Source organism: Mirounga angustirostris, unplaced genomic scaffold (genome assembly GCF_029215605.1).
Source record: "Mirounga angustirostris isolate CCGP_5_RB_7025 unplaced genomic scaffold, mMirAng1.0.hap1 SCAF_4, whole genome shotgun sequence".
Classification (NCBI taxonomy): domain Eukaryota; kingdom Metazoa; phylum Chordata; class Mammalia; order Carnivora; family Phocidae; genus Mirounga; species Mirounga angustirostris.
This window is the reverse complement of record NW_026991712.1, coordinates 172673512-172697114: the sequence shown is the minus strand read 5'-3', so window position 1 is coordinate 172697114 and position 23603 is coordinate 172673512. Positions and strand designations below refer to the sequence as shown.

General features: G+C 48.2%; 2 protein-coding genes across 6 annotated transcripts; both read left to right on the top strand.

Moving 5' to 3' along the window:
• Positions 1 to 10527: 10527 nt before the first annotated feature.
• PITHD1 (PITH domain containing 1) lies at positions 10528 to 17069 on the top strand. 2 transcript variants are annotated; one of them, XM_045898462.3, is made up of 6 exons: positions 10529 to 10828; positions 11512 to 11555; positions 11913 to 11990; positions 14677 to 14781; positions 15471 to 15579; positions 16132 to 17069. In XM_045898462.3, the coding sequence occupies exons 1-6, from the start codon at positions 10631 to 10633 to the stop codon at positions 16231 to 16233; spliced, it is 636 nt and encodes a 211-aa protein (XP_045754418.1). In that variant the 5' UTR covers positions 10529 to 10630; the 3' UTR covers positions 16234 to 17069. The 2 variants fall into 2 exon arrangements, with proteins under 2 accessions (XP_045754419.1, XP_045754418.1); XM_045898463.3 differs by lacking the exon at positions 11913 to 11990 and having other exon boundaries at positions 10528 to 10828.
• A 144-nt stretch (positions 17070 to 17213) lies between these two features.
• LYPLA2 (lysophospholipase 2) lies at positions 17214 to 23552 on the top strand. Of its 4 annotated transcripts, none has more exons than XM_045898461.3 (10): positions 17214 to 19200; positions 20662 to 20764; positions 21055 to 21086; positions 21218 to 21283; positions 21753 to 21800; positions 21907 to 21977; positions 22120 to 22193; positions 22267 to 22368; positions 22472 to 22645; positions 22740 to 23552. In XM_045898461.3, the coding sequence occupies exons 2-10, from the start codon at positions 20687 to 20689 to the stop codon at positions 22788 to 22790; spliced, it is 696 nt and encodes a 231-aa protein (XP_045754417.1). In that variant the 5' UTR covers positions 17214 to 19200; positions 20662 to 20686; the 3' UTR covers positions 22791 to 23552. The 4 variants fall into 4 exon arrangements, with proteins under 4 accessions (XP_045754417.1, XP_045754416.1, XP_064445840.1 ...); XM_045898460.3 differs by having other exon boundaries at positions 22454 to 22645; XM_064589770.1 differs by lacking the exon at positions 21055 to 21086.
• Positions 23553 to 23603: the final 51 nt, after the last annotated feature.

Here is a 23603-nt window from a genome sequence, read left to right as displayed (position 1 = left end):
TTTTTCATACTGCAGATTCAGTTGTGTAGGATTTCATTTCCTTTATTAGGAGTTTTTAGGCAGGCAGGGAAGGAAGGACACATTTGTTCATGCCAACATCACCACCCCTTTTTAGCACATACAGATTTCTGATCAGCCCTGTTTGCCTCGAGCCAGATCTTTCCCTCCTCCCCCTCCAAGAGTGTCTGCATCAGGGATGTGACTTGGTGAGAAGGGTAAGGAGGGAAGAGAAAAAGCCGAATTTCTGAACAACCTTCTTACCTGGTTATTGAAATGGCTGCAGAGCAGACACACAGGATGATGTTGAACCTTTGGTCTCATTTGTGAAAACGTGTGCAATCTTCTTCCTGTGCTACACTACATACAAATCACCAAATTACAAATTAACCCTTTGTGATCCTTGGTGTAATGAGCAGTTTCTTTGGGGCTTTCTCTTTCCGGGAAGTGGGAGGGAAAGGAGCAAGGTATCATCCTGCTCTTCATTTGTATTTTGGTCCCAAAATGTAAATACAATTTTCTATGTTACTTTTTTGTGGTAACTACCAAGATGAATATTTTAATTAGATAAGTTATATGAAAAGGAAGGAAAATTCCATGTCTAAATAAAAAAAACAAACAAACCCATATACTGTGTTCTTCTTTCCTATCTCCCTTATTGTGTCTGAGAATGGCAGTTGGTCACCAAGTGTCTGGTTCCTGGGCTGTGAGGTGGAGAGCTTAATCCCTGGACCTGGACCGGGCTTCATAAAGGACGTTGGGTTTCTGTAGCAAAGCGGGCCTGGGGGATGGGAATCTGGGGAGAAGAACCCTTGAGCAAAGGGAGGAACCTCAGATGACAAGGAGTACCTCCTGGCACTGAGGCATTAACCCCATATTACAAGCCAGAAGCTGGGGCTCAGGGGTGAAATAATGCAGCCAATCTGCAGCGAAGGTAAGGATGTGAAACCCAGGTTCTCTGGCTGCAAAGTGGGTGCCACTCCACCTGCCAGTCCCTGGGGGGTGTGAAGGACCCAGGTAGGTCTCTTCAGTCTTACACGGACTTGCCAATGAGAGCATAATGACAATTAACGCAGAAAGGTCATGTCAGCAAGAACTTAAGGCCCTGGCTGAGCTGCAGGAGCTTCAGCCTTTCACTAGTGGAGCCCAGGGCTTGGTTGCAGCCCCTGCATACATTGGATTGTATCTTTATTATGAACTGGGGGCGGGAGGGGGGACAGAGGGAGAGAGAATCTTAAGCAGACTCCGCGCCAAGCAGGGAGCCCAACACCGGGCTGGATCTCACAACCTTGAGATCAGGACCTGAGCCAAAACCAAGAGTTAGACGCTCAACCGACTGAGCCACCCGGGTGCCCCTATATTGGATTGGATCTTACATCAAACCTACAACATCTCCCAGAAGCACATTTTTATTCTCTCCTAACGAGGGCATTCTTGGTGTATGGACTTAACTTTCCCCAGCCTTTACTGGATCGAATACTCACTCTAAGAAGTTACAATGCATTTGAGGTAAATTATGGAACATGGTATCTGATGGATGATTTTACCTGGAGTTTGTAAGTTAGCACCTTGTCCTTTACTCATTAATTCAACATTTGCTGAGCCAGAACCTAGATTAGACCCTGGGATACAGAGTAGCACACACGTCTGGCAGGCAGTTAGGTAAGAGTAACTGGCCTCACTGGTTCTGAACCCACCACTTGGCAGGCACCGCTCTGACTCATCCACATTGTCTCGGTTATCACGGTATCTTTGCAGGTAGGTGGTCAGGGCCCCATTTTTAAAAATGAGAAAACTGAAGCACAGAGAAATCAAGAATGCCTGCAAGCTCACACAGTCGGTGAGCAGGGTGCTGTGTGCTGGCCCAACTCCCAAGCACATGTTGTCAGTCACATTAAACCATCTCTACAATCACACACACCCGAGTTAGGCCGAACGCCAATGCAAAAAAATGCCCTAATTGTTGCGACCAATGATTTCTTCTCTTTGCTGCACATAATTAATGCCCAGAAGAACCCTCTGGCTGGCTTATCACCTTGGCAGATGCCCCCCTTCACAGACTTTCTCCCTTAAGGTTCCACATCCACTTCAGTCTCTGATGATTTGCCCAAATGGTGAAACAGGCAGTTTGTCCTCACAGACCCCCAGACTTCTCTTTCTGTGATGCCTGCTGTCTCAACCCCTTTCAAAAACCTCTGGGGTGGGTGGGAGGATGGGTTAGCCTGGTGATGGGAATTAAAGAGGGCACGTTCTGCATGGAGCACTGGGTGTTATGCACAAACAATGAATCATGGAACACTACATCTAAAACTAATGATGTATGGGGATTAACATAAGAATAAAAAAATTAAAAAAACAAAAAACAAAACCTCTGGGGAAAGGGCAAGCCATTAAAATTGTATATCACTATACCTGTGTTTCTCAAGTATAGAATCTCTGGGGTTGGGGCCCCAACATGCACATTAAAAAAAATAAAAAAAAAAATTCTTAAAATGTTCATTAAAAAGTTCGAGAACTGCTCCGGCTGATTTGCCACAAATAGTTTACAAGCCCTTTGCAGCTGGCCCATGGGTCAGTGCTGGGAAGTTTGTACATTCGGTCGCACGGCACACACTTTGCCCCCCACCCTGTGTCACTGAATCAGACAGACATGGTCCCTGCCTTCCTGGATCTTCCCTCTAGTAGGGGAGGCAGTAATCAGATTACTGCACCAAGCATTAGCTAAAACATAGATTTCTTCTGGGCCCCACTGTGAAATCTGTTCAAATAGGTCAGAGGGCCTTCCCCAGTGATGAGCAGCCTGGTTTGGAAATGCCTAGTGTAGTGGAAAAACTATGCATGAGCTTTGAAGAGAGGTCCAGGTTCAAATCCTGTCTCCACCATCCTTTAGCTTTGTGACACCTCTTTGACTTAGTTTCCTTGCCTGTAAAATGGGAATAATGACACCCCATGGGAATTCTTGTAAGGATTCGGTGAGAGAAAGGGAGCTCAATACGTTTTAATGTCCTTCCTTCATTCCCTCGAAATGTGGAATGAAAGGAAAAGCTTTATTTCCTATTGATGTGAATTGAAGCTTAGGGTCACAAGCTGAGCACTATTTTGAGGTCAGCAAGTCCTTCCTGATAACTGAAATCCTAGTCTGTGCCCCAGACAGGGTCATTCAACTTTTCTATTTTTGGACTCCTATCTATTCTTTCAGGTCCCTTACACTATAGCCCCTAACAACCACAAAAACAGCAGACTCTACCTAATTCCTTATCTCAGGAATCACAAACTCATATGCCAGGAGTTTGGTAGAAGATAATAGCGGGGGTGGGTGGAAACAGGAAATGAAAGCTATTTACCTAGATCCACCAGATTGTCTCAAGGTGGAAGGCAGGGCCCAGTGCTGCCACATCCTTGGAATTTTAAAGAAAAGATGGAAATCTAGAATTGTTTGGGTTTTTTTTTTAGAAAATTTTTTTTAAGATTTTATTTATTTGAGACAGAGAGAGCATGAGCAGGGGGAAGGGATAGAGGGAGAAGCAGACTCCCTGCTGAGCAGGGAGCCTGATGCGGGGCTCGATCCCAGCTAAACCGACCGAGCCACCCAAATAACCCCAAAAATCTAGACTTCTTTATAAAACTTCCCAGCTTTTAAAACCCTGAGCCACAACTGTATGAAACAGATCAGGAAACCTATATGAAGTGGATAATTCTCCAGAAAAAAAAAACAACTTAGCAAAATTGACTCTTATAGAGATGTCAAGTCTAAACAGACTAGTTACCACAGAAGAAATAGGAAAGCAGTTGTAGGGCCTCCCCTGTAGATGGTTTCACAGGGAAATTCTTCCCCCCTTACAGTCAGATAATAGCAATGCCACTTAAACTATTCCAAGCAATGCAAAGGAAGGAAAATGCTATTGAAGTTAGCATAACACTGACATGGAAACTGGATAAAGATTGAACCAAAAAGAAAATTACAGACCAATCTTATTTATGAATATTGACGTGATTATCCTAAATGTTAGCAGAATCTAACAGCATATTAAAACAAATAGGGGCCCCCGGGTGGCTCAGTCAGTTAAGCGTCCGACTCTTAGTTTCAGCTCAGGTCATGATCTCGCAGTCATGGGATCAAGCCCCACATTGGGCTTTGCACTCAGCATGGAGTCTGCTTCAGATTATTCTTTTCCCTCCGGCTTATTCTCTCTCTCTCTCTCTCAAATAAATAAATAAAATCTTTAAAAGAAAGAAAGAAAGAAAAAACAAAGAAATCATGCCTAAATGGGGTTTACTTAGGACTGGCAGGATACTCAGACTATTAGGGTAGGCTGGGAAGTCATTCTCAACCGGAGATGATTTTGCCCCTAACAAGACACTTGGCAAAAAATGTTAAACATGCCATAGCACACAGGACAGCCTCCCAAAGCAAAATATTATTGGGCCCAAAATGTCAATAGTGCTGAGGATGGGAAACCCTGCACTTGGTTGTGTTAGTAACAGCTCCAAATCTCAGTGGCTCAAAACAACAAGGTCTGTTTCTCACTCACATTACATGTCCTTTGTGGGGCTGATGGGGCTCTGCTTTATGTCATCCGCACTCGGGGACCCGGGCGAAGGGAGACAGCACCTGTGCTCCTAAGATTTTCAGGACAAGTGAAGAATACTGCACTGGCTGCTAAGCTATGTCCAGAAGTGACAGCCATCATTTCCTCCATGTTTCACTGACTGCACCTAAATTCAAGGGGATAAGGAAGTACAATCCCTCCAGATGCCTGGACACAGAGAACTGGAAATATTTGCTAACAGCACCAAAGACTCCCAAAGCATTTACAACAGCCTGGACCCTCAGGTAATCCGCAAGGCCACCCAGCTTCAAATCCCACACTTCCTGGCTGTGTGCCCTTGACCAAGTCACTTAACCTCTCTGTGTCTCTGTTTCTTCCTCCAAAAATGGGGAAAATAGATCAACCCTGCAGAGCTATTATACAATGATGTAATGAGTTAAAACGTATAAAGCGCTTAAGACAGTGCCTGGCACATAGAAAGTGCTCAGGACATGTTAGCCAAGATGTTGATGAATAAGGGGAAGTACCCCACATGGAATGGGCTTTTAGTAAAGGATTGTTGTTATGACTGAAGCTTTGAGGGAAATGAATGTCCAAGGTAACCCAGCTGGTAAGTTTAGCATGGTGGTTAAGAGACTGAGCTCTGGGGTCTCACCTTGGCACTCAGAAATATTGTTATTTTGTAACAGTAATTAACAGTAATGTTAATTAATATTTGGAGAAGGTTCAGTGTGGTTAAGAGTATGGACACTGCCTGGGTTTAAATCCTGGTTCCAATAGTCATCAGCTGTGTGACCTTGGGCAAGTCGCTAAGCCTCTCTGCACTCTAGTTTTATCATCTATAAAATGAGGATTATAATAGGACCCCTGCAATTATGAAGATTAAAACACAATATAAGTAAAGCCCTAGGGACCTTGTGGCCAAGTGTTTGGCACATTATCAGCACCATGTGGTTGTTAGCTATTATCTTACCACACTCTCAGCTTTCCACACAGAGGCAACCAAAAGTAAAAGAAAAACAGTTCGCTTCTCCCAGCCTAATTAAGATGGGTGAGAAGACACAAATTTAGCAGTCCTTGAACCACAGAAATGTTGCCAATGAACCTGGGAATGAGAGAAAAAAAAAATTGGAAACTTTTCCTACCTGCCTCAGGAGTCCTAGAAGTCAGTGAGAATTTCCATTTGTTCTCAGTCATCCCTGCAGCATAGGAGTTCAAGAGAAGGGAGAGGCAGAGTAAGTCCAGTAAGCAGAGGCAAAAGGGCATCATTTCCAAATCAGAGCTAAATTACTCTGCAACTGCTGGTTTCCCCCAAACCCGGCCCCCCTTTTAAGCAATTGCAGTTTCCCAACCAACCAGATGGGGGCGTTGAGTCAAAAGTCTTGCTCTTAGCAACAGTAAGTCACTATTTAATTGTTTTCCTACTGACCAGATGTTGTTCCAAACATTTTCCATGCATGATCTCATATCACCCTCACAGTAAAACCCTACAGAGTAGGTGTTCTTATTATTCCCATTTTATATATGACAAATCTGAGGAAAGTAACTAAGCAACTTGCCCAGCAGGCCACACCTAAGATTTCCAGGACTGGGGCAAAAGTACGCATTGAGGCATACCTAGAAAGTTATAAATGAGGGGCGCCTGGGTGGCTCAGTCGGTTAAGCGTCTGCCTTTGGCTCAAGTCATGATCCCAGGGTCCTGGGATCGAGCCCCACATCAGGCTCCCTGGTCAGTGGGGAGTCTGCTTCTCCCTCTCCCTCTTCCCCTGCTCATGTTCTGGGTCTCTCGCTCAAATAAATAAATAAAATCTTTTTTTTAAAAAAAGTTATAAATGGAGTTCATGAACTGTTATATAAAATACAGTCTGTTGGGCTACCTTGAAAAATAAACCTTCACAGTGACCTGGAAGGCCACATCCAAATTTCTGGGCTTCTCAGAGCTCTACACTAGAAGGTAGTGGAGGGTGGAAAAGCAGGACGGTAGCCCCATGCCTGCTTCTCTTTATACTCCTAAGTGCATTTCCCTGCAAGGGGCCTTGTGCACATGTGTGCAGATGTCCTAACCTGTATGCTCACATTCTGTTCTAAGGTTTCAAAACTGAAAGGGTCCATCAGGTATCCAGCACAGTGAATCACAAAAGAGCCACAACAAAGCACAACATCATCACATTTCAGAGTACCAGGGACCGAGAGAAAAGCTTAAAAGTTTCCAGAAAGGGAGCAGGGGGGACATCCATGCAAAGAATCAGGAATCAGAGTGGCAGTGTACTTCTCAAAGCTAGAAGAAAACAGCAATATCTTCAAAATTCTAAATGAATTTTATCTCCAGTTAAATTAAGCATATGAGAGGGGCGCCTGGGTGGCTCAGTTGGTTAAGCGACTGCCTTCGGCTCAGGTCATGATCCTGGAGTCCCGGGATCGAGTCCTGCGTCGGGCTCCTTGCTCGGCAGGGAGTCTGCTTCTCCCTCTGACCCTGCTCCCTCTCATGCTCTCTCTCTCTATCTCATTCTCTCTCAAATAAATAAATAAAATCTTTAAAAAAAAATTAAGCATATGAGAAAAATAAAGACATTGTCAATGGTCACTTAGCATGTATGGTAGTGTGGTGGCCAGCCTTTAATGAGTTTTGTCTCCTGCTATTTGTACCCTGACACAGTTCCTTCACACTTCAAATATGCCTGACCAATGGAATCATGGGATATTCCAGAATTGATAATATGTGATTTCTAAGGCTAGCGCATAAAACACATTGTGGTTTCTACCTTGCTCTCTCTGCTTTGGTGAAAGCCAGCTACCATGTCCTGAGGACACTCAAGCAGTCCCATGGAGAGGTGTATATGATAAGGAAGTGAAACCTCCAGTCAACAGCCTGAACCAACTTGCTAGCCATGTGAGTGCGCCATCTTGGAAGTGGATCCTCCAGCCCCAGTCAAGCCTTGAAAGACTCTAGTCTCATGAGAGAACTGAGCCAGAACCACCCAGCTAAACCATTCCCAAATTCCTGGCTCAGAGAGACTGAGATAAATACTAACTTGTTTTGCCGTTACGTTTGGGAGTAATTTGTTACACAACAAAAGATAATTAATACAGATATATTGGGGAGGACGGGGAAAGGAGCCACAGCATTTTGTAGTTCTCTCAATCAGAAGGTGCAGTCAATACCTCCACCCTTGAGTTTGGATATGGCCATGAAACTTGTTTTGGCTGATGGCACATTAGCAAAGATTACAGGAGCAGACAGTTAAAAGTGCTCATGCAGTTGGGTCTTCCTTCTCTTGTTCCTAAAAATCCGTAACTGCCACCACGTGACTAAGCTCAGGTGGCCTGTTAGAGGCATATAGCCCCGCCGCCTCAGCGGAGAGCCAGCATCAACCAGACATGTGAGTGAGGCCATTCCAAATTATCCAGCCCAAGCCAAACTGGCCCAGAAAAGAAGTGCCCAGGTAGTTTACAGAATTACGAGTATAATGCCTGGAACCTAGTGCTCAATAAATCAGTAAAGGATGACAATGATGAGAATGACAGGAAAGAAGCCAAAAGTGAGTAGTTGTCTTGGGTAAGGCCTGTGTTAGTCCTGCAGTGGGACATCGTCTTCCCAAAGAAAGGCTTCTAAGTGTATCATTCAATTAAACAAATATTTGCCAAGCGTTTACTATGTGCCATGCTCCTGGCCTGAAACCGTGATTGCAAAGTAGAAATAATTCGTGACATTGTGCTGTTCTGAATCAGAACCAAGCTCGCCTATTTCACAAAGAATTGAACTAGGACATCAAAATATTTTAAGTAGGGGCGCCTGGGTGGCTCAGTTGGTTAAGCGACTGTCTTCGGCTCAGGTCATGATCCTGGAGTCCCGGGATCGAGTCCCGTATCGGGCTCCCTGCTCGGCAGGGAGTCTGCTTCTCCCTCTGACCCTCCTCCCTCTCATGCTCTCTGTCTCTCATTCTCTCTGTCTCAAATAAATAAATAAAATCTTTAAAAAAAAATATTTTAAGTAGGCTCCACGCCCAATGTGAGGCTTGAACTCACAACCCTGAGATTAAGAATCACATGCTCTACTGATTGAGCCAGCCAGGCACCCCAGACATCAAAATATTTTTATTTTTATTTATTTTTTTAAAAAGATTATTTATTTATTTATTTGACAGAGAGAGAGATAGTGAGAGCAGGAACACAAGCAGGGGGAGTGGGAAAGGGAAAAGCAGGCTTTCCGCTGAGCAGGGAGCCCGATGTGGGGCTCGATCCCAGGACCCTGGGATCATGACCTGAGCCGAAGGCAGACGCTTAACGACTGAGCCACCCAGGCGCCCCTCAAAATATTTTTAGAGTGGAACTTAACCAGATGGATATTCTGGGTTGTATTTCACCAGCCCCCAGTCTTGTCTGGACACTCCAGAGCCAGACATGAAGGGCAAGGGATATCCAGAGTATCCCATAACACTCTCTACATCCTCTGTCTTTCCCCTGCCCCACCAGCAGTTAAGAACACATTCTACTCTGAATCCAAAATCATTTCAACTCTAGGGGTGCCTGGGTGGCTCAGTCATTAAGTGTCTGCCTTTGGCTCAGGTCGTGATCCCAAGGTCCTGGGATGGAGCCCCGTATCGGGCTCCATGCTCTTCGGGAAGCCTGCTTCTCCCTCTCCTACTCCCCCTGTTTGTGTTCCCTCTCTCACTGTGTCTCTCTCTGTCAAATAAATAAAATCTTTTTTTTTGGTAAGATTTTATTTATTCATTTGAGACACAGAGATAGAGAGAGAGAGAGCACGAGCAGGGAGAGAAGCAGAGGGAGAGGGAGAAGCAGGCTCCCCACTGAGCCAGGAGCCCGATGTGGGGCTCGATCCCAGGACTGTGGGATCATGACCTGAGTCGAAGGCAGACGCTTAACCATCTGAGCCACCCAGGCGCCCTAAATAAATAAAATCTTAAAAAAACAAAAACAAAATCATTTCAACTCTAAACATTGGCTTCCAATTCTTTTGACTTCAACCCAAGATATGAAAAACACTTTATATTGCACCTGAGTACACAAACCTGAAACTGAAACAAAAGTTCTATAAATTGAGACTTAAAAGTGTGATACATTCTGAATTTTTAAATTATATACTATTTTATCTTTTAATGCTAGTCACAATCCTCTAAATGGGTTTTAAGACCCATTAATGGGTCACAACCAGCCATTTGAAAAAACTGCTCTGACATGTCCCATGGCAAGGGGATTTAAAAGATCATCTACTCCAATCCTTGCACTTTACAGGTGGTAAACTGAGACTCAGAGAGGGTAAGTCACTTGCCCAAGGCCACATAGCTAGGAAGTCTGCGGTGCTTAGATTTGAACCAAGACGTGACTCAGCTATTGAACTTTTACCATGTGTCAGCCACTGTGCTGAGTTCTCTAAGTTCATTATTTCATGTAATACTCACTGTGATCCTATGAAATGTATTATCATTCCTACTTTACAGACGAGAAAACGAAGTCTCGGGGTGGGGAAAATGACTTATTCAGAGTGTCACAGTGTTAGTGGCAGACCCAGGACTTGTCTCCAGGTCCGGTCGTCCGTGAAGCCTGCGCTCGACCGCTAAGCGCACTATGAAGAGAGTGGTTATGAAAGTGAGTTTGTGAGCTCTAAATGCCTGCAGTTGCACATGTGAAGCAGCGATAACGTGCTCCCAACCCTTCAGGGCCTTATCACTGCGCACGCTTTCCTCGACCAACTCCCAAAAAACGCTGGTGGCAAAAGAGCATAGACTTTAGCTTAATGAGGAGGAGGATTCGAATCCCAGCCCCATCATTTACTCGGAACGCCTGCCTAATCTCTCTGCGCTTCAGTTTCCAGACCTCAGTAGCGGGGAGCGCGATAGCATCGACTCCAGGACTGACTCCCTGGCACCTGCAAGCGCTTGTCAAGCGTCAAACCCTTTCCGAGCCCCGCCCCCTTTCTCCCCGGGCGCATGCGCCACTCAGGGGCGCCTTTTACGACGCGGCGGCGGCGGCGGCGCGCTTGGCGGCCGGAGCGAAGCAGGGCGAGCGCGGCGCGGGCGGCGGCGGCGGCAGGGCCGAGGGGACGCGCGGGGGGCGGTGTCGCCATGTCGCACGGCCACAGCCACGGCGGGGGCGGCTGTCGCTGCGCCGCCGAGCGGGAGGAGCCGCCCGAACAGCGCGGCCTGGCCTACGGCCTCTACCTGCGCATCGACCTGGAGCGGCTGCAGTGCCTCAACGAGAGTCGTGAGGGCAGCGGCCGCGGCGTCTTCAAGCCGTGGGAGGAGCGGACCGACCGCTCCAAGGTGGGCCTTCCGGGGCCTGGGGCGGGAGGGCGAGGCGGGGACCCGCGCGGGGCCTCAGGCCTCCTGTGTGCCCTGTCGGCCTCAGTCCTGCTGTTAAAAATAACGACAGCCCGCTTGCCAAGGGCTTTCCCGTGCCCATCACCTGCCCTCCCCCTGGGAAGAAAACAGGGTCGAGTCTCCCCATTTTGCAGATAGAGGAACTGAGGCCCAGAGAGGGGAAGGGGTGGTTTGGCTTTACACGCCAATATTCTTTTCCAGAGCTTCAGGGGGTAGCGGAGGATGGCCATGAGGGCGTTTTCGCTGTTTGACTGCTAGTCCCAATGGCTGCCTGATCATAATCACCTGATGAAGACCAAAGACAGGCTAGGCAGATGAAGCGTGTTACCCTTTCTAGAGCATTTACCACCATGGGGTCACAGAGCCGTTTGAAAGCTGTGGACCCCATAGGCACGGATTTTTACACACAATTTGAGGAGGCTAGTTGGGTCTGGAAGTTCATTCACGGGCTCCCCATTTAAGGACTATTAACTTATTAGCATCAAGTTAGTAAGTGCTGGAAAACCGAGGGAGGTTGACTATTTGCCTTGCACTCCGGTCATAGAACAGGGTTGGAAGATGCCTGAAATTGTAGGCTCTCAGCAAATATTTGTTGCTTTCTCCTCCCCATTCCCCATCCCCTCCAGTTTGTTGAAAGTGATGCAGATGAAGAGCTTCTGTTTAATATTCCGTAAGTATCTCCTTGGTGTTTGCCTCAGGCTAGATAGGCTGTACCCAGTTGTCTTCTCAGGATTCATTCATTGGTGTGTCAAGGGCACACATCTGTTTCTAGAAATGGGGGAAATTACAGTGTGGTGGTTTTGAGGAGGAAAGCATAAAGATGTATCTGTTGAAAGATAACTGAGGAGTCAAGGTAAATTTCTTAGAACTGCAGAATGCCAGAGGCAGACAGGATCTTAGAAACGTTCTGGTACAAGTCTGACACATGAGTAAACTGAAGCCCAGAAAGGGGAAGGGTCTTGTCCAGGGTCACACAGCTACGCAAAAGTTCATACCCAAGTTGACAACTTCTTTTGCATTCTGGCAGATTTACAGGCAATGTCAAACTCAAAGGCATCATTATAATGGGAGAGGATGATGACTCACACCCCTCTGAGATGAGACTGTAAGTGGCGCGAGGGCTGAGGCTCTCAAGAAGCTAGTTCTCTTTTCTGTGGTAGCACTTTATTCCAGAATGACACACTTTTTTCTTTTTACTGGGTTAAATATTCCCTCCCCCCCTGAAAAATCTTGGTTTTGTTCCTCATCAGAATACACTTATCTCTTCCTGAATTAACGACTTTTTTAGATTAAGCATCTTTAGGGCCAACAGCTTGTGTCTTTTCAAAGTACTTGCTTTGGCACCATTCATCCAGAGAGCATCCTATAGATGCCAATTGTCGATGACTTTGCAGTTTTCTTAGTAACCCAACTGCAGATCTCAAATGATGGTTTCTACTTTTGGGGTTAGTTTCCAAATTTACCTTTGTTACTTCACACAGTTAAAATCTTTGCGTGTGTTTTGTTGACATGGAATTACTGAGTGTGAATGCCCTTTAGTTGGCAGAGTTCTGTATACCTCTTGCAACACTGGATCTGTTGCTAGCAGGGTTAATACTCCATTTTTGACAGCTTGCCTTAGTCCAGCATAGCCTTCCTAAAAGAAGGGGAAAACTTTTTTGAGTGCTGGAGAAAAAAATACCAGAAGAACTTTATGTTTAAAAAAATTTTTTCCTGGGTGCCTGGGTGGCTCAGTCGTTAAGCGTCTGCCTTCGGCTCAGGTCATGATCCCAGGGTCCTGGGATCGAGTCCCACATCGGGCTCCCTGCTCGGCAGGAAGCCTGCTTCTCCCTCTCCCACTCCCCCTGCTTGTGTTCCTGCTCTCGCTATCTCTCTGTTAAATAAATAAATAAAAAAAATCTTAAAAAAAAAAAAATTTTTTCCTGAAAAATTGGTCAATTTGAGAGATTTAAGAAATTGATACTATTTTTGAAAGTTGGAAACATGAATTTGAAAGCAAACCCACATATTTAATCATGTTAAGGAAACCATATGTTTACTTGTTTACTGGGGAGATGGATTGGCTTGAGAAAACTAGAAATCTGTGTTGCATTGTGTTTAAGAGTGGGCTCTGGAATAAACTGCTTGGGTTCAAATTCTGGCTGTACCGCTGGTTAGGTGAATGACTTTGGGACATCTCTTTATCTCAGTGCTCTCGTATGTAAAATGACAGTAGTAATAGTATGAACCTCATAAGATGGTGGAGAGAATTGAATGATACATAACATGTGAAGAGCTTAGAATAAGTCTGGAACATAATAAATGCCCAAATTTGGTAGGGCAGGTACAAATACATAGCCCTTGGTTCTAAGCGCTTTACATACGTTATACTTTATTAGATCTATGCCATTAAGTAAAAAAATTTTGCTTATTCAACTGTGACATGCCACTGACACATCTAGAAAAGTTAAATTGGTACTTAATGAAATTTAAACACAGACTATGTGTTAGATGATTTTAAGGAATTGTTAAATTGTCAGTTTTTGTAAAATGATATCCTTTTAAGAGTGGTGTTTTAAGAAGTCTTTACATTTTAGAAATACATACTAAAGTATGAGTGAAATGAAATGTTTGGGATTGCTTTAAAATATCAAGCACAAACAAAATGGGGGTGGTAGGAAATAGGCATAATGTTGATTGTTGAAGCTGAGTGATAAATAAATGGAGATTCATTGTATTTTTCTCTGCTTCTGTATATATTTGAAATTTTCCATGGTAAAATTTTAAAGTATATGTATCTTAGAATTGATTCAGTTTAATCCCATCATTGTATGGGATATGTACTATCACTATCCCCACTTTATAAATGAGGAAACAGATACAGAGAGGTTAAACCACTTGCCCAAAATTACACAGCTGGTAAGTGACAGAGCCATGCTTTAAACCTAGAAGTCTGGCTCCAGAGACACTGCTTTTAACTACAGTGCTACACTGCCTCTCATAATGCTACTCATAAATATTCACTGTTATTATTCTGTGCATCATTCTTAGAAACACTTTGAAGCAAACATTTGCTTTCTTAAATTACATGCATTTTGCTGCCCCTAATGTCTAGGCCCCTCCTGTGTGGGTGTGTTAATAAAACACTCTAGAGATGGTGGGGGTGTGGCTTAGGGCTTGAGAATCTTTGAGTTACAGAGGAGACAGCTGTTTCTTAGATATTTCTTTGAAAACCTTTTTCTTCATTAGCAGTTTTATTTGACTTTCCAAAGCTCGTTGTGAGTTGGCAGCGCTTTATGCTCTCTTCAAAATGGAAACCCCCAAATTGTATTTCTTTATTTTTTTAAAAAAACTGAAGAGAACTCAATATACAGGCTAATTTTGAACACAAAAATTGCTTGAGCGTTAAGTTACCTGCTCTTATCTCTTAACTCTGTTTAATAGGTTTCTGCCAAACGTATTTTTTCTCCCATGAGTAAGCTGGTTTATTTAACCTCCTCAGCTTGGTCTGAATGTGCTGAGTTGCTGATTCTCTCCATGCATTTGCTGCACGTGACCTGATTTGAGCCTCCTCTTTGTGTATTGCTTCTCATGTGATCTTAACCCACTCAAAGATGCCACTGGCTTATGTTGCAGTTCTCAGCCCTTGTTGGTTTAAAGATATTTGTGTATAAATGCCATTAAAATGCCATTCCTAAAATTTGATCTCCTTTTAATAAAATGGAAGGCAGTTGAGTCAATAAGAAGTTTTGAAAAATATGCACAACGTGATAATGCACATTTCTTGATTTTTCTTCCCTTTCCTTTCTCAGGTACAAAAACATTCCACAGATGTCCTTTGATGATACAGACAGGGAGCCAGATCAGACCTTTAGTCTGAATCGGGATCTTACGGGAGAATTAGAGTATGCTACAAAGTAAGCACTTGGCCTGTCTCCACTCTCTGGCTTCTGAGGAACAGCAGGTGTTCATTTGCAGTGAACATATATGCATTAGCACTTACTGAGCTTGCAATTTAATTTTGGCCCATTTCCTGCTTTCTTAGCATGAGAAACGAGTTAAAACAGTGGAGGAAACTTGACCCTTGGCTTGGTCAATTTTGGGCAGAGATGCAGTGCAAGCCATAGACTTGTTAAACTTGTAAGCAGTTGACATCTGATTGATCTCCTAGGATGGTCTTAGGAAAGATGTTTTCAGAATTCCTCTTTGCGTAGTGGGCTTACAATAGGCCACGTTACCCAAGACCACCTTATGTCTTCACTGGTTCTTTTTCCTAATGGTAAGGTTGGTGAGATCAACACCGAACTTGCGTTAGAATCCCTGCTTGGTCATATAGCATTTCTCATTCTTGCTCCTTGAGGGCAGGGCAGTGTTGACTCATTTTTCTATTCCTATTGCCTGGAGCAGGACCTGGTAGATGCTCAGGCAGTTTCCACTGAATCAATTCTTGTGCAAAAGAGAAGAGTGATACAGAAGAGCCAGAGTGTTCTCTGACATTTACCTGGGTTTTACCACAAGTTGGAGCTAGAATTGTTTTTGTCCTGGTGGTGAGATAGTCATTGAACTCTAACCTGTGTTTTCTCTCCCCATTCCTTTCATTCTCTAGAATTTCTCGTTTTTCAAACGTCTATCATCTCTCAATCCATATTTCAAAAAACTTCGGAGCTGATACCACAAAGGTCTTGTATATTGGTCTGAGAGGAGAATGGACTGAGGTAAGGGGCGGGAAGCATGACTACCCCCCAACCCCCCTTCCCCCGTGCACGTACATATGTGTGTGTATACGTCTGTATGCTGTGATATGGGCACTCCAAGGAAAGGAAAAAAGAGCAAGTGAGATACTACTTACTTCCAGTCTGTGTATAATTTTTCTTGGTTTCATTACTATAAACAGTCCATCTCTCTTGACAGGCTGTAGGTATTTTTAAGGGAGTTGAAATAATACAGTTGATAACAATTCACTTCTTTCACTTGGAGATTCTTTTCTTCATTTGACATTTTTGATAACTGTTCTTGTTCCAGGCACCCAGAGATAAGATAATAAACAAGACAGATAAGGTCCTCTTCTCGTGGTGGCGCCATAATAGCGGGGGAATGAATCTTTTAAGTTACGGGGTGAATCATTGATAATGATCTTTGCAGTCTTCCTAGGATAAAAGTGTCAAAAGGGGGAAGAGATGACTTCCAGAAATGAACCTGAATAAGGACTACTCCAGTGTGTGGTCTGGGAAATGGCCAGCTGACCCAGCCTCTCACTTTTCTTGCAGCTTCGCCGACATGAGGTGACCATCTGCAATTATGAAGCATCAGCCAACCCAGCAGACCACAGGGTCCATCAGGTTACCCCACAGACACACTTCATTTCCTAAGACTGGCCAGGGCTCCCACAGAGGCGCTGTGTCGGTGAAGATGTACAGCATCCTGTTGGGGAAGACAAAGAGATAGGGTTCCAGAGAGAGTTGGTGCCACAGCCTTTGCCAAGCTTTGTCTTTGGGGCTTGCTGCAGAAACCTGGCCTATGGAAGATACCACACCACCAGGGAGGGTAGTGTGGGTGCTGAGGGACAATCGTGGTTCTCTAGGGCCTAGAAATTGAGTCTTGGGCTGGGCAGCATCTGGCAGTCATTGGATAATGTCTGCCTTTCCAGTCAATGTGGCCATGGGATCCCAAGTGTCTTGTTGCTTTGTGGCAGGATTTTTGTGTGACTTTTTTTTTTTTAAATGGAAACTATTTCCTGGGCTGCAGTAAACTTTCTGAAGCCTCAGCATTGTGTTTCTATTAGCCATCAGGAGGGTCTCCAACTAGAAATACTTGTCCCTGCTTGCTCCTTCTTCCTGTCAGCGTTCAGCATTCTTGTCAAGTTGCCCAGCTTGGAGTTGTCTGTCATGTACTAGTGTCCCATGGTTATAGCTAGAAGAGCAGGAATCTCCTGATGATGCTTAATAGCTTGAGGAGGTCTTTTTTTCTTACTGCCTGGGTAAGCAGTCTGGGGAGAGCATGGGCATCATTTCTGTGTTTGTGAGTTACCCTGGTTGGATAAGAGTGGGACTTAGGTAAGATTCCCCTTGGGACATCCTTAATGTTTATTAGCTTCTAACTAGTGTCGTAAGCGCAATGCCAGAAATTGGAGATCTCAGTTCTTCTGTTCATGGCTTTTTATTCACCGTACCTAATAAGCTTCCTAATAAATCTTTGCCGGACTTAATGTTTGTATATTCTTTTGATTTCTTGGTAGTACTGATGAAACTTTCACTTTACTGGGAACTAGTATGGAACTTTGAAATTTTTTGTTGTTGTTTTGTACTAGGTAGGTCATAGTGCCACAATGATACTTAAGACTAGATCATTTTCTTCAGGAAAGGTACATTGGACTAAAAACTCCTACACCCACCCACACTTTGTAAAGAGGAAGGTGAGGTTACAAACTGATGTTCCATTTCTCATGAGAGGAAGTAGCGTTTACAAAATGGAGGAACATTTACAAAACAAGGGAGAACAGATTCCTGAGCTCACCAGAAGAAATGAGAGCAAGGAAAGTAAGTGAGCAGCACATGTGGACCCAAGACTGGACTTAAATTTTGTAAGTCAAGACAGCAACTGGAGACAATTTAAGTATCTAAAATGAGGGGATTTGAGATGGTCAGTGTTCTCTCCTTTGCAGAAATAGAAACAGTGAATAATGGGAATTAGTGTTGAATCTCATCCTCTTGAGAGAATTCCTCTGAAGTGTTGGCCCACACTTTCTCCAGCCTGTCCAAGGGAAAGCGTGCCACCACCAAGCTTTGTTAAGCCCCAAGATTTCTAAAATGTAACCTGAAATCAACCAGAGTGCAAACGCAATTCTTGATGCACTAAAGGTCCTACTCCTCAGCCACAGCCTCTTTATTTCAGTTGGATCATTTTGGAGATTAAAGGCTATGTTTTAAAATTTGGAGTAGGAGGAAAAATAAAGTTAGAAATCTTAGAGCAGACTATCCCTTCATTAGTTCCACTAATTAAAGCCTAATCACAGGCAGGCCCTGGGACTGGGCTTCTGAATTTGAAGCTTCACTCTGAAGAATTTGTTCAAGAACTTGAAGAAGTGCCCCAGGGTCCCAGGTGATTGGGGGTGCAGGAGGAATTGTTTACTCTTCTATAAGCAGACCTAGCAGGGCTCCTGGGGCGGTGGCTGGCAATTATGTGGTCTGGGCACACTCATCCCTTTCTGACATCCAGTCTGGTTCTTTGGCTTGTTGCAGTCCTCAGGACTCCCAGAGATTTCCTGCTCAGATCCTGGTATTTTAGGCTCTATCTTTGTGACCTGTTGAGCACTTAAGACAAACTGCCTCTCAGCCTGGAAAAGTGCTTGGAGTTCCCAAGTTTACTGATTTCTTTCAGTTCAAAGAAAACTACTGTAGGTAGCAGCATCACTCATTTCCTGTTTGCAGATGCCCACATAGTCCTTCAACTCAGTTTGCTTCCCCTTCCAGCCTTTCTGTGGACCCAGAACGCGTTTCCACTTTATCAGTGCAGCAAGGAGGAAAATGGGGACAAAACGAAGGTCTTTTTGTTCTTAACAAACTGGAGCTCATTGATGGTATTCTGTTCACTGTCCATGTGGCATTGCTTGTTGAGGGCAGAGCTAAGACAACACTGCCTGTCCAGCTGTCCTGCTGTGACCTGTGTTGTTTTCCCGGGGTTCTTTTTAGTCATTAAATCCCCACACAGTAATTTTACAGGGTATAAAGCATATCCACACGACCTCATTTGAGCCTAACAGCAGAGCTGTGAAGTAGGCAGGGTGGTATTTATCACCGCGTTACATGGCTCAGGAAGCAGGTGCAGACAGGCAGCATTACAGTGTCATCCTGAGATTGCTGTTTCCTTCCCCTCCCTGAGCGTCCGTTTCCTCATCTTTAGACTAAGACTGGAGGACTGGATGGGCTCTAAGGATGTCTTCAGTGTATGAGGCCATCCAGCCAGTGTATGATCCATACGAAACTATGCTAGTGTGAGGGGTGCCTCTCCCTCCGGATAGCTTCCCTTTAGGAGGCGCATGGGTGGTGGTAGCAGGCGGGAATTACCGACGCGCTGTCTAGATTCTGCAGGTGACTCCGTGGCTTCCTTACGGGGAGTGGCCCCGCCGTATCCAACATGGCAGCTCCTATCTGGCGGATCGCCGACGCCCACTTCCGGGTTCCGTACCGCTGGCCAGGCTACTTCCGGCAGCGCGATGGCTGGGTTCCCGGGACTCGAACGGAAGTTCCGGCGGGGGCGGCCGAGGGGGAAGAGTGTGTGTCTGTGCAGGAGAAAGAGGAGAATCGCCCGAGAGGTCTCGAAACCCCCAGGGAGTAGAGGTACCCTCGTCCGGGGCCAGCCGGCGGAGGGAGGGTACGGGCGGGGGGCGGGGGGAGGAGAGACCGGACCTCCGCGGGGGTCCCGGCGAGTGGGGGGGGGACCGCAGTTGTGAGGGATGGGGGTGGGGAGTCAGGGGCGAAGAGGCGCTGGCCGGTCTTGGGGACTTTGGGGGTAGAGTGGGGCAAGAAGGCGTCCGGCTGTGATTGGAGGGACTTAGGGTCGGAAGTGGAAGATCCCATGGTGGGGCTGGGGCTCCCCGGGGTCAAAAGTAGAACGCCCCTTTGTGGGCGGGAGAGAGGGTCCTGGCTCAGGGTAGAAAATGTCACAGTAGGGAGGGGGCGACCCTTGGTCAGGACAGACGTTCCTAGTGTGGAGAGTGGGAGACCCTGGGTTAGGGTGGAAGTAGTTACTCTGAGGAGCTTCCTTCCCTTGTCGGGGGGGCGGGGGGAGGCATCACTTTGAGAGGGAGATCCTGGGGTGAGAGGTGGAAGTCTCCCAGCCAGGAAGGAAGGGAATCCCAGCTTAGGGCGGAAGATGCATCCCCGTGTGGGAAGAGGGACCCCGAGGTCAGAGGCGAGGGATCCCACGTGGAGTGGTGCACTCAGGGTCAGAGATGGAAGGTTGAAGCAGGTGGGGAGGGTGCTGGGGGGTGGGCACCACTCTGAAGGGTAGGCGCTTAGGGGCAGGTAGCTTCTGGGGACTTGGGAGGATGCGAAGGATGGGGAGGAGCCAACCAGCCTCACATTCTTTTGTGTGTTCGGGAGTCCCAGAGCATGGTCAAACTGGGGGACCTGGTTGGATTCGGTGGGCGCTAGCGGCAGCAGGGAGCACCATTCAGTGGGGCGTGGGGCGCCAGTTACAGGGTGGGTAGTGGGCCGCAGTCTGTGTGCCTTCTGGGGACATGGGCAGCCCCTGGGGGCTCTGGGAATGGCTGAGCCAGAAACTGCTTGTGAAGGCGGGGTGGGGGTTGGAGAAAATGTGCATGTGGGGGGGTTGGGGGTAGGGGCTAAAAGCATATCTTTCTGGCATTTTTCTCCCCTTCATTTCCCAGTAGGGCTGGGAGTTGGGGAGGAGGGAACCCGGGGCTCTATTAGAGGCATGATGATTGGAGAGCAGGGAGGAGGCAGTTAGCGGGGGGACGACAGCAGGGGATGCCCTGGCTCCCCTCCCCCACAGCCCCTAAGCCTTCTCTCTGCCCTTCTGGGTCTCCAGCAAGCTCAGGCCGGAACCAGGGACACTAGGGTGGCTTCCTCTGCTTTTCAGCCCTGGAATGGAGGCAAACTTCCTCCCTGCTCTGGCCCGAGACTTCTTGCCTGCCTTTTCTTGGTGCCCAGGACAGAACCAGGGTGTTATGGGGCGCTGACATTCTGAGAGGGCCCTCGGTTTGAGGCTCTTCTCCTGTGTCAGGAGTCTCTCCCCTGCCTGGTCTTGCTCGTGACCACTCCCCCGAATTTGCACAGGCCCCAGCCGTGGAGCCTGCAGTGTATGTGTGGTAACACCATGTCTGTGCCCCTGCTCACCGATGCTGCCACTGTGTCTGGAGCTGAGCGGGAAACGGCCGCGGTAAGGGTCCTCCCCTGCCCTCAGCAGCCCCCGGCCCAGCCCCTGGCCCAGCTGGGGAAACTGGCTGGAAGGGGTGTGGGGGAGAATGGAGGTGGCACAGTTGAGAAGGGAGCAACCTGAAGCCAGGCGGCAACGGGTTAATAGCCTGTTTGGCTGCTGCAACGGTTCCCCCCCCCCCAGGTCCTTGGGGGCGCAGGGGGATGGCCCAAAGTTGGAGGACTGAGGAGGAATGAGAGCAGGGTGGTGGTGACTGCCCTCTTCCCACGTCCCCATGTCTGACCCTTTTTCAGGTTATTTTTTTACATGGACTTGGAGACACAGGGTGAGTGAGTTGGAGAGGGAGGAGGTACTTCCTTGGGAAGGTGGGGAAGGGCCCGGGGGCAGGATTAGGGGGCTTGCGCCCTCCCTCTCCTCTTCCCCACATGGGTGCTGGTTTTCCCTTCCTTCCTATAGGCACAGCTGGGCTGACGCCCTCTCCACCATCCGGCTCCCTCACGTCAAGTACATCTGTCCCCATGCGTGAGTGTCACCCCAGCAAGGGAGGGGCTGAGGTTGGGGATCCGCTGGGGGGTGGTCCTGTGGTCTCGGGCCTGTTCTCTCCTGTCAGCTGCATCCTGCGGCCTGAGCCCAGGGCAGTTGGAGGTGCCATTTTCAGCCTTCACTCTGGTGGAGCTCGCAGCCCCAGCCCCCAGCCCTAGGCCCTCCTAGACCAGGGATCCCCTAGAACCAGGAGATCCTGTGCCCCTTCCCCCAAGTACTCACCCACTAAGCTGGAACCCCGTCACACCGAGTGTCGGGCTCTGCTTCTCTGCTGGTGCCCCAACCACAGCCTCCAGCCCCACGTGGCAGGTTGCCTGGCAACACCTTAAACACAGGCCTTGCCTGCTGGGAGGGGCCCCCCAGGGGCTACTCTGCCCCCTCCTGGCTCTCTGCTGTGGCTTCCTCATCCCTTCTGCGCATGATGGCCCTTCTCGCTGCCCCTCCCTAGACCCCGGATCCCTGTGACACTCAACATGAAGATGGTGATGCCCTCCTGGTGAGTTGGCGGGGGGGGGGGGGGGGCGTGGGGGAAGGATGGGAGCTGAGAGAGCTGCAGGGGCCTGGCCAGAGTCTTCCAGGAGCCAACACCTCTCCTCCCCCAGGTTTGACCTGATGGGGCTGAGTCCAGATGCCCCAGAGGACGAGGCTGGCATCAAGAAGGCAGCGGAGAACAGTAAGGCCCCAGCCCCTCCTCAGCATCTGCCTTCCTCCCCCTCCATCCCCCGCCGCCAGCGAAAGCGTTGGGCAGTACCTGGCTCCCTTCCCTGGGCCCCCCAGCAGCTTTTCCCCTACCCAGTCATGTCCCCTCCCCCCAGTCAAGGCCTTGATTGAGCACGAGATGAAGAACGGGATCCCTGCCAATCGAATCGTCCTGGGAGGCTTTTCACAGGTGAGGGGGGAGAGGGGGTGGGGGCTGGTAGGTGAGCTGTGCCCTCATGACGCTCATTCTCTCCTCCCTCTAGGGTGGGGCTCTGTCCCTCTACACGGCCCTTACCTGTCCCCACCCTCTGGCTGGCATTGTGGCATTGAGCTGTTGGCTGCCTCTGCACCGGGCCTTCCCCCAGGTGAGTGTCTCCACGACCCCACTCCTGCCGTTTGAGTCTCCTTGTGGCTTGGGGCTTGTGCCGAAGCATCGGCTTTGCCCTGGAGGTCTTTTCTGGCCCACAGGCAGCCAATGGCAGTGCCAAGGACCTGGCCATCCTTCAGTGCCATGGGGAGCTGGACCCCATGGTTCCAGTACGGTTTGGGGCCCTGACGGCTGAGAAGCTCCGGTCCGTTGTCACACCCGCCAGGGTCCAGTTCAAGACTTACCCAGGGGTCATGCACAGCTCCTGTCCTCAGGTCAGTGATGAGGGGCCCCGTCCTACTCCCAGCCCTCTCCCTCCTCCCTCCTCCCTCCAACTTGGAGCCTCTCACAATCCCTCCTCACCCCCAGGAGATGGCAGCTGTGAAGGAGTTCCTTGAGAAGCTGCTGCCTCCTGTCTGACCGGAGGCAACGGCCCCCAGCGCAGTCCCCCAGCTCGTGGGGGTCCAGCACGTGCGGCACCATCTTGGATCTGAGCCGGTCGAGCCCCTGTCCCCACCATCCCTGACCTGCCCTCTTCCCATAGGCCTCTGGGGCAGGCAGGCCGAGGCCTGGCTGTCTGCAGCAGGGGCAGGCCGCCCACTTCCCCCGTGGCCCTGGAGGCGGCCCCCCTGGCAGCAGTATTGGACGGGCTGTAGGCAGCGGGAGAAAGGGGCCCAGCCGCTGACCCACTCACTCAGGACCTCACTCACTAGCCCCGCTTTGGGCCCCCTCCTGTGACCTCAGGGTTTGGCCCCACCTACCACTCCACCCCCAAGTGATTCTGCCCAGATAATCGTGGGTCTCTCCTCCTTCCCTCCAGCTGCTTCTCAATCATGAATGTGTCCGTGGCCCTGGGCCCCCGTGCTGCTGTGGGCTACCTGCCCCTGGGCAGGGGTGTTGGTGAGGGGGGCAGAGTCCTTCGAAGGGGGCCTTCCCTTAGCCTCCCCAACGTGGGGGCTGGGCCCTGCCTCCCTCTTACCCTGCTCCCCTGCAGGCCTGGAGCCTGCAGGGCTGGACTGAGGCTCAAGGTCTCCCCCAGCTGTCCCACCCCCACGTTGTCCCCACTCTAGGGCCAGGGGAGAGGTGGGGGAGGAGTTGTGTCTTGTCTTCTGTCTCCATGTGGTTTTGGGTGTTTTTCTTGTTGTGTCCTGGATTCCGATAAAATTAAATTGCTTCAACTCTCAGGCTGGATGATTCTATCCAAGGGGTAGAGTGATCGCGTGCAAGAATCTG

What these genes read in the sequence shown, in the direction of transcription:
- PITHD1 (XM_045898462.3), top strand. Translation starts at nt 10,631, where the DNA reads ATGTCGCACGGCCACAGCCACGGCGGGGGCGGCTGTCGCTGCGCCGCC. An exon ending in AGCGGACCGACCGCTCCAAG is followed by an intron (nt 10,829 to 11,511) that starts GTGGGCCTTCCG and finishes CATCCCCTCCAG; the next exon opens with TTTGTTGAAAGTGATGCAGA. An exon ending in CACCCCTCTGAGATGAGACT is followed by an intron (nt 11,991 to 14,676) that starts GTAAGTGGCGCG and finishes TTCCTTTCTCAG; the next exon opens with GTACAAAAACATTCCACAGA.
- LYPLA2 (XM_064589769.1), top strand. Translation starts at nt 18,900, where the DNA reads ATGGGTGGTGGTAGCAGGCGGGAATTACCGACGCGCTGTCTAGATTCT. An exon ending in AAGTACATCTGTCCCCATGC is followed by an intron (nt 21,284 to 21,752) that starts GTGAGTGTCACC and finishes GCCCCTCCCTAG; the next exon opens with ACCCCGGATCCCTGTGACAC. An exon ending in TCCTGGGAGGCTTTTCACAG is followed by an intron (nt 22,194 to 22,266) that starts GTGAGGGGGGAG and finishes TCCTCCCTCTAG; the next exon opens with GGTGGGGCTCTGTCCCTCTA.